Source organism: Leptonotus elevatus, chromosome 14, assembly GCF_054856555.1.
Source record: "Leptonotus elevatus isolate MCC_2025b chromosome 14, RoL_Lele_1.0, whole genome shotgun sequence".
NCBI lineage: Eukaryota > Metazoa > Chordata > Actinopteri > Syngnathiformes > Syngnathidae > Leptonotus > Leptonotus elevatus.
In genome coordinates this window covers 8,962,104-8,971,821 of record NC_141252.1, presented here as the reverse complement: position 1 = coordinate 8,971,821, position 9,718 = coordinate 8,962,104, and the positions used below count along the sequence as shown (strand labels likewise).

Genomic DNA, 9,718 nt, shown 5'->3' with positions numbered 1-9,718 from the left:
AAAAAAAAGTCAGCCCGAAGTCGTGTGAGTTCCTACGCTATTGAACGCATCGTGGCGGAGTACGACAGAGACCTCCGAGGCTTGTGCTGTTTTCAGGAGTTTCCAGTTTGTGTGGAGAATGTTTCAATATTCAAACAGCCCGTACGACTTCCTCGTTGCCTCTGTGAACGCATCGTCGCCTGTGGTGCGCGCTGGTGCAAGACGCGCGTTCATGTGGTTCACGCCTGCGCATTCAATCCAAAACGGTGTACAGGAGGAGCGAGTGAGCAAACTTTTGTATCCATTTGATGTTAAAAACGGGTTGATAGTCCAGGTCCAGGTCATTCATAGAAGATGTAATAATAAAGTTGTTATATATAAAACAATAACTACTACTACTAATACTACTAATAATATAATAATTCAGTTTTTAGTCATAATTAACTTTTGATTAATTATTCCATTGTGAAATTATGTATTTTAGTTTATTATTTTTTGTATTTTATTATATACAATAAAAACAAAATAAATTAGTTAAAACAAATTGAATACATATATGTAGAATAGGTTAAAAATCAGTTTTGATAGTAAAATGATTTATTCTTATTTTTATGTTATTAATACCATTGTTTAATTTAAAAAACATATATCATTCATATAACGTTAATTTTTCAAAATATTTACATTTATATGAATATGTTTTTAAATGAGAGAAATCAATACATACATTTTAATTAACCTTTTTTGGATGGGGGTGGGCAAAAAAACTGCAAGAAATCACAAGACTCTTTTTCACGAAAATGCTCAGGTGGATAGCAGGAATAAAGAATGACGTGGCCACATGTTACTGTAGGCCCTGAATATATTCATAATCTTAATAATTATAATATTAAAAAAGATAGATTGATAGATAGCAAATGTAATGGAAAATAGTCTATAATACAAAATATATTCACTGTTCTACTAAATATACTAATATCTAGTTGCACTACTACTTCTAAAAAATATATAGAGTGCAAGTGTTTATAAAAACACGCGCGCACACACAATTTTCAACCTTTCCCTAAGCCATCCTATAGATGGCGATAATGCACGTGCCCGGTGTTAGCCACTTGTCTTTTTACACCGGAGAAGAAGAAGCCGCGCCAACTGAGGTTATCCATTCTATAGAAAAAGTGAGACCTCCAGTGTTTCCGCACCAGAACGCTTTTCTCGAGTTCTCGCCCGGGACGCTCGCATTTAATTCTCTCGACCTGTCTATTAAAGGGAACGCCATGTTTGCAGTCAGAAGCTCTCTCCGCCTCGGTTCGAAGCTATTCGTGCCCGCCTTGGCTAGGCGAGGATGCGCTGGGGCTGCTATCCCGGTGGACGACGTGGTGAACGGACTGACAGACGAGCAGATCCAGGTTAGCCACACCGGGCAAGCTAGCACGACAGATTTCGCAGTTTTGCTGCAGAGTATGAGCCACTTGTAACTTTTCGCGTCTTGTCTTGAGTTTTATGGGCAATTGGAGACAGCCCGCGTGACAAGATGACGTAAAAGCTAGCCACAATAACATTCGAGACCTTGGGAATGGCTGACCGAGCACAACGGTATTGTTGCGGGGAAAAAAGTTATTAATTACAGACAGTCTCATTGTCCATGTTTATGCATATATATTTATAGCAAGGTGACACGGTGTCAATATATTTGTTGTGAGTGGGGAAGAGGGTGGGGCGTCATAACTAGCATTTGATTGGGTGACAGTTTGTCTGCTCTCTCAAAGGTATTTAACATTAGAATACAATACTGTAGTTACTTTCTGTGTGCAATATCCAAGACTGTGATATAATGTGCTTTTCCCCCTATCTAGTCTGCAATGAGGTTCCAACGCATCAAACAGAGTTGTGGTTCTTCTCTTAATGTTGCATAATAATCCAAATGATTCATTAAGTAAAAGTGACAATTATATATCTCGGTAAAGGCAGATTTCTTTTTTTAAGATTCAGTTTGTACTGACTTGTTGAATCTACTTAGACTAATAAAAAATGTTTATGGAATCACCAGTCTCATTCTTCAGATCACAGACATGACTCAAAACTTAAGTAATTTCAAATGTCAGCTTTTTGGCTTTAGGAGAAACTGAAATAAATCAAGAAAAAAAAATGGTAGTCAATTCAGTAAGTTATATTTTTAGACCAAGCAGAGGGGGAAATTAGGGAATCACTCACTTTTGAGGGGCAAAATTATGGATAATTTCCATTGCCAAAACTAACATCCGCACCAGATTAGTCTGCAGTTAAACTTGAGCTTTATTTTGATATTTTCTTCAAGTTCTGGATAAAAAGAAAAAAATTGAAATGCATGCTTTTAATTTGATACCATAAAAACAAAACGCTCCTCCTTAATAATTGCCTTACGTTGTCTTCTGTTGTTGAGTAAGTAAACTAACAAAAAACAGGAAAATACTGTATGCTATCTTAAACAGACGTTCGTTCTTTTGTAGCATGGTCAAAATTCATATATATATATTTTTAATTCTGATCCAAGCAACCATTTTTCTTTTGAGTTTTAGAAATAAGAAAATACTCGAGCTGAATAAATAAAGGCACAAAATGAGAAAAATATATTCACTTTTGCTAAATTCTCATGTTTTTTTTTTCTTGTCTGGCACAGCTCAGGCAAAGTGTTCGTAAATTCTGTGCAGAAAAACTTGGTCCCCATGCCGACGAGATAGACAAGAAGAATGAGTTTGCAGGGATGCGGGTGAGTTTCAGTGTTTTTGTAATGAATATTGGAGCGATCATGGTGACCATAACACAACTTAGTACACTGCGATGAGCTAATTGTTTTGTTGTCAGGAATTCTGGAAAGACATGGGAGACATGGGTCTGCTTGGCATAACTGCACCAGGTACATACATTCTTATTCAGCCCCTTTTTTAATAGTTTTTTTTTTTCACAAACCTGACCATGAAGGGAACTTCATTGGCTATTCTTTTTTTTTTGTTATTGTTGAATTATTTCACTGTGTATGTCTTCCAGTGGAATACGGTGGTACTGGATTGGGCTACCTCGATCACGTTATCGTTATGGAGGAAATCTCTCGCGTGTCGGCGGCCGTCGCTCTTAGCTACGGTGCTCACTCCAACCTGTGCGTCAATCAGATGGTGCGCCACGCCACCGACAAGCAGAAAGAGAAGTACATGCCAAAGGTTCGTACGCAGGCTCGTGCTGGTTAAAGAATGGTGTAAGAAAAGAAAGTTAATGTTCATCTGGCGTTTTTGGCGCTTTATTTGCAGTTACTGACAGGAGAGCACGTTGGCGCCTTGGCGATGAGTGAGACTAACGCTGGCTCTGATGTCGTGTCCATGAAACTCAAGGCGAAGAAGCAAGGTAACCTGTATAACGAAAGTTGTTTTCAGCATAATAACTTTATTATGTATCCAGACAATGTTTTACATCACATTTTAACACTCTTGATTGTGTAAAAAAGAAAAGAAAAAAAAGTTAACCAGTCTTGCAATATGATGAACACACAAGTTTCTATCCCGATTAAGGTGATTTTTAGATCCGGATGATCAGGGTTTCCACCAGTGCTTTTCTTGGACTTTTTTTTTTTTTGTCCGCTCGTCTGTCACAGAAATTTCTCTATCATGGAAATCTACTTTATAGCAATTGTTTTTATAAAACAGTTAGCTACTGATATGCCCTCCCATGTGGGAAAGGACAGCTTCATTGACTGGCAACTAAACTTATTGCTCCTCAGGTGACCACTTTGTTCTGAACGGTAACAAGTTCTGGATCACAAACGGACCAGACGCCGACGTCCTCATCGTGTACGCCAAGACGGACCCGGAGGCTTATCAGAGAGGCATCACCGCTTTCATTGTTGAGAAGGTGGGTCAGACGACACGATCGCCGCCGCTGTGGCGGTCCTCACGCGTCCACGTGTTCCTTTCCCGTAGGGGATGCCGGGTTTCTCCACAGCACAAAAGCTGGACAAATTGGGCATGAGGGGGTCCAACACGTGTGAGCTGGTCTTTGAGGATTGCAAAGTCCCAGGTGTGTTTCCAACATGCGCGTACGGTGGAGAAAAGAGAGCAACGCTTCTTGTTCTTAATCACGCATGTACTTTTTCCAGAGGAAAACATCCTGGGTCCATTAAACAAAGGAGTCTACGTGATGATGAGCGGTTTGGATCTGGAGAGGCTGGTACTCGCAGCTGGACCTGTTGGGTCAGTACTCGATCGGTTCATGCTGAATGGATTTGACATTGTGTGTTGAAATATAGATGACACGTGGATGCCTTTTAATGGGATTGCTTCTTTTCAGCATCATGCAGTCCGTTTTGGACTCTGCCGTTCCCTACTTGCATGTCAGAGAAGCGTTTGGAGAGAAGATTGGACACTTCCAGGTTTATACTTTTTTTTTTTGGTATTTTTAAATCACGGCAGTTGAGCACCTAATTTGTTTGAATCTGTCCTTCAGTGACACAAACATAATTCTTGTCTTTTGACCAGCTGATGCAGGGCAAGATGGCTGACATGTACACCAGGTTGAGCTCCTCTCGGCAATATTTGTACAACGTGAGCCGGGCCTGTGACAAAGGACACTTCAGCGCCATGGTCAGCCGCTCATCTACTTCTTTTTTAATGTTTCTACACTCGCCAGCTACACTATTCTGCAACCCTGCAAAAAAAAAAAAATCATGAAATCCCGAGTTGTACACCACTGCAAACTACAATACAAATTGAATTACTGTCTACAGCACAGGTGTCAAACTCAGGGCTCGAAAGCCAGACCCGACCTGCCACATCATTTTATGTGGTTGGCGAAAGCAAAATTGATTTGATGATGACGTTTTGAGCTCCCATGTTTAGTTTGGTTTTTTTGAGACATTTTTTCCAGCGAATGCTGGAATCCTGTATGACTTTTTCCAGCCTTTTAGGTTTTTCCATCAACAAAGACAAACATTTGAGTCCTGTACTGTACCGAATTGCAGCCGGTTTATCACGGGTCGTCTTCCTATAAAAAAAAATACTTTTGTTGGTGTTTCTAATTTGTTTTTTTAAATTATTATTCGAAATGTATTTCCAATTGAAAGTCTGTTCTTGTTTAGATATTCACATTCATTTTGTCCATTGTCTACCCATCTGGCAATATATATATATATATAAAAATAAAAATAATAATAATTTGACAGTAATGTTGCTTTATGTTGCCACTGCAGGACTGTGCCGGAGTCATTCTGTACTGTGCTGAGAATGCCACCCAGGTTGCGCTGGACGGCATTCAGTGTTTGGGTGAGTCATCATAAGACCGCAGTTTTTTTAATACCATACAATACTGCAATAATAGAAATTCAAGGGAAAAGGGAAATCATGCTGTATGTGTGCACAAAAGGGCTTACTTGAATAAAAAATGTAAACAAAAAAAATTATTTTGTCAATCAGATGCCGGTTCTTATGGCTAAACATATTGTGCAGATGAATGCAACACAAATGTCAATGATTGCCGAGCAACTTGAACAAGAAGGCGTCAAGGTGCGTTTCTTCATACAAAATGAGAACTGGCAGAAGAATGAACATGACATTTCACAGCTGACATTTGAAGTCACCATAATTAAAAAAAAAAAAAGGCGATGCAAAGGCTTCACAACAACTGCCTCACTTTAATATATATGTGCGTGATTACATTTGACCTTTAGCTAGCATGCACAGCGCTGACGACCATACACACAATGCCATGTACGTTCACAACTTCAACCGTGTGTAAGCAAAGGTGGACCTGATCTTTTAATCGGTTCATGGTGAATTTAAATGACTTAACCTTCACATCAACAAGGTAAAGTTGTGTTGTTGTTTTTTGTCTTGATGCAAAAGAGGCATAATAGAGTTTATTGGCGGCACAGCCAGCAGAGGGTGCAATAAATTCAGACCTAACTGCTTTGCTGCTTTACTGAGGAGAAAGCACACAGGTGGAAAAAAAGTTGCTGTGGGACAATTTGGAACTAAAATATTGAAATGTAATATTCTGTATACATTATACACAATTAGTTGTAAATATGGTAAGAGGTTTTTTTTAATTATTGAGCTTACCCGCGGCTCGAGCTCGGATAAGCGATATAGAAAATGAATCGATTCACATTTTTGCCTTAGTGCAAAGCACAGAAGTGCACACTCAGATTTCTAAATCTGGTACAGCATGAAGCATAATTATTTGCCAACTGGCCGCATGTAAATACTTATTTCCATTACTGATCTTAATTAGTTCATCCCCTGTCAAGTGCAAAAGAGCAAAGGGAAAGGTGATGTTTTCATGGCTGTTTTTGCTTGGGTATTAATTAGTTTGTAGGCACAAGTAAACATCTGTTTTTCATAAAACTTTGTCCATTTAAGAGTTCAATACTTAATCGTGAGCAGTGGCGTAGCAACTGGCCCTAAGCAAGAAGGGATTAGGGGCCCTTGCAGATGGGGTTGGCACGGGGCGTGACAGACAACCATTCGTCAGATGCATGTTGTTACATTTTAAAATTGCACTTCTACATCTTAAAGAATCTACTTTTTTTTTCTTTTTTTGGGCATGATACATTTAAGACAAACATTTAAATGCAGTAAGTAGTGCATTGTGTTGAAGCCCAAAAGGAGTAGGCTGAAGCAAAAGCTTACAGATACCTACCCCATCATATGTAAAAACGTACATGGGTAACTTGCTTACTAACGGACACAAGCCAATGCAAGCAATGTAATGATTAAATCAACTTTGTTTGTTAAACGTGGCAAATATTAAGCTACATGTCAAGTTCTATTATAACACACAAAGGGGAATTCAACGACAATATGTTCTCTGCTGCCTCACCTGACTAATATGGTATTTTGGTCAATATTGCTTTGGTGGAATACGAGTTAAGCAGCAAAATCCAGCAGTTTTTATCATTATCAGAAGGCGGCCATTTTGCCACTTGCGGTCGAGTGAAAATGACATCCCAGTTGCTCAAGTCTCAGGTAACAACCAATCGCAGCTCGGCATCATAAAACGGGTGAGCTGTGATTGGTCGTTGCCTGAGCCTTGCGTAGCTGTGATGTCATCTTCAGTCGACAGAAAATGGCCGCCCCCTGCAGGATTTTGCTACGTAACTCTTATTCCACAAATAGAATATTAATCGGAATGTCATGTGTAGACTAGTGAGGTCACATATAACATATTGTTGTCTAGAAATGTTTAAAGTTGACGTACCCTTAATTGCTGCCCTGCCCTGCTTTTTCAACTGCCTCACTGTTCTGTCACCAGGCGGTAACGGCTACATCAACGACTACCCCATGGGACGCTACCTGCGGGACGCAAAGCTGTACGAAATCGGCGCCGGCACGAGTGAAATCCGCCGCCTTATTATCGGACGATCTTTCAACGCCATGTTCAAGTGAGAGAGAGGAGGAGAGAAACGCTCGTCTCAGTGAGCGAAAGTGCAATTTTGTCTCCCCCCCCCCAAGAAACATCTCTACTTCACACCCCCTAGGCCTTAACTTGTTTGAATCATCAGTGTTGCTGACCTACATCATGTTTGAGAATCTCTGTTCATGTTGCGTTTTTCATATCAATTATTTCAATTAATCGAATGTTTCTGTTACGCCAAGCCATTTGTGCAATTAAATTCTATTAGCAATTGAAACAATTTTCACTTTAATGTTTGGCTTCATTTCAATTCCACAACCTTCCAGTTAAATGAAAATGATTTTTGTAAACACTCCTATTTCCAGTCCGTTCAGTATCTGTGCTAGGTGGGTGGCAATAACGTGTCAAATTAATCAAGTAGAGCTTTTACCATTTTTTTTTAAAACTCATTCACTGCCTTTGACGGCCATAGACGTCAAAAATTCATTTAAACTATTTCTATTAGTTTAAAAAAAATTCCACTTCTGTTAACAAGAGTATGAAAACTTAGGAAAAAAATATTGTACATTTATTTTTGATTAATCGTGAGTTAACTATTGAACTCATGCGATTAATTACAATCAAAAATGTAATCGCCTGACGCCCCTAATTTTTAACACCCCCCCCCACCCCTTATTCAGAAAATGTCTAGGTTTTCATACTCTTGTTAACAAAAGTGGAAAAAATGTTAAACTAATAGAAATAGTTCAAATGATTTTTTTACGTTTATAGCCGTCAATGGCAGTGAAGGAGTTAAAAAAAAATTTTTTTTAAAAGATAAAATTCTATCTTTCTCAGTATTGTGAGAATGAAATAGCACAGTTGATTTTGAGTACATTTAGGGATGTGGTTGAGCTTTTGGTGTCGCGCCAGGAAATTTGGTGCCAAGTCCTGCTCCTGGAATAAAACCAGGACGATCAATATTGACTTTTCTCCACTCTTCCAGGTGTCCATAGCTATCATAACCACTCAACCATTGTACATTGTTGATAAAACAATTCAGTGCACACTGAAACTCTGCACTTGTTGGGCTTCTTTTGGTAGTAAACAATGTTGAAATAATGTTTATGGAAAGACTCAAGGGATAAAAAATTTCTAATCTTGTATAGTCTCATCTAACTCTGTCGAATGTTTTGACTTCTCTCCAGTGCGTTTGGATTTGAAAATATGTCGATGTATATTATGTATGAATAATGTTTGTGTGCAATAAAGAGAAACATTTTTAACGTGTCTTAGTTATTACGTTCTGTTAATACATGACAGTTGTATGGGGTGATTCATGTAAACAATATGCTAATTTGTGGCCATGAAGAATATTGTGCACACAAAATTTAACTATCCAAGGATGATTTGAATAGTACAGTCATTTGTATTTTGCGCACACATTATAGCCACTGTATTGTGTCCAAACATTTTCCCCACTACCTTTTCCCATTAGATTTTTTTGCCTAGTCATGGTAACGAGGGCTCCATTCCATTAAGTGCTGCTGAAAGCCAAGAAGCTTAGCTAGCTTGCACCCTAAATGGAATGTGGCCATGAATAATGTAACTACACGTGTGCTTTTTTCCTGATTTGACTGACAGGTTGCAAGTATGAAAGGAGGGGGGGAAATGACATGTCACATGACCATCAACTGTTTAGGTGAGGCAACGTTCTCCAATTACCACAATATTAACTATCTTTTAGGCTGTGTTTAAACGCTCTTGATATGGGGGGGATTTTAGTGGAAAGAGTTCAAGTCCTCTGAGAAATGCAACTCATGCAGGTAAAGACCAATCTTTGTTTTACTAATCAGATTAATGGAATGGAGTCTAAACATTTTTGGATGATTGACATGTTGATGAATAGAAGTAGCTTATGTAGGAACGTTAGTTTTGACCAATGAAATTAATATCTATTTATTTATATATATATATATATTTACTATTATATTAGATCTGTTTTTTTCTGCTCTCGTTTGGACTGGGCTGAACTAAAGAGCAGGTTTTTTTTCTGCTGAAGCCATTACTAAAATGACAATGATGGGAATTCATAGATCAACACACCAAAAGAAAAAACGAGTTTGGCTTTTCCTCCATTAAAGGATTTCAAAGCTTTTCCAGATGAACGAATCCAGTGCAGCCAGTAATCAAATGTGTTTGGTCTCTTTTCTTTAAAAGGAGCTTTAGCATGAGGATATTGTTAATCGTGCATTTGTGCAAAAGTTAGCAATTGAGTTTGCTATTGTAGTGTGATAAAGCACTGAGACAAATAACCATCAAATGACTTCAATTTAGCTGCAGCTAAAATCAGATATATCAAAGTAGTGTAGCATACTAATAGCTT

General features: G+C 38.6%; 1 protein-coding gene across 2 annotated transcripts; it reads left to right on the top strand.

Annotated features, from left to right (window-relative positions):
* Positions 1–1,080: 1,080 nt before the first annotated feature.
* On the top strand, positions 1,081–8,618 carry ivd (isovaleryl-CoA dehydrogenase). 2 transcript variants are annotated; one of them, XM_086094270.1, is made up of 13 exons: positions 1,081–1,154; positions 1,246–1,385; positions 2,636–2,725; positions 2,821–2,872; positions 3,004–3,173; positions 3,261–3,354; positions 3,728–3,858; positions 3,927–4,023; positions 4,103–4,196; positions 4,294–4,375; positions 4,482–4,586; positions 5,192–5,264; positions 7,252–8,618. In XM_086094270.1, exons 2-13 carry the CDS (start codon positions 1,254–1,256, stop codon positions 7,383–7,385), a joined length of 1,254 nt encoding a protein of 417 aa, XP_085950396.1. In that variant the 5' UTR covers positions 1,081–1,154; positions 1,246–1,253; the 3' UTR covers positions 7,386–8,618. The 2 variants fall into 2 exon arrangements, with proteins under 2 accessions (XP_085950396.1, XP_085950395.1); XM_086094269.1 differs by lacking the exon at positions 1,081–1,154 and having other exon boundaries at positions 1,161–1,385.
* The last annotated feature ends 1,100 nt before the right edge of the window (positions 8,619–9,718 follow it).

Bases quoted from the DNA above. Each gene is read 5' to 3' on its own strand.
- ivd (XM_086094270.1), top strand. From the start codon at position 1,254: ATGTTTGCAGTCAGAAGCTCTCTCCGCCTCGGTTCGAAGCTATTCGTG. The intron at 4,197-4,293 runs GTCAGTACTCGA...GCTTCTTTTCAG, and splicing joins CTCGCAGCTGGACCTGTTGG to CATCATGCAGTCCGTTTTGG. The intron at 5,265-7,251 runs GTGAGTCATCAT...TTCTGTCACCAG, and splicing joins GGACGGCATTCAGTGTTTGG to GCGGTAACGGCTACATCAAC.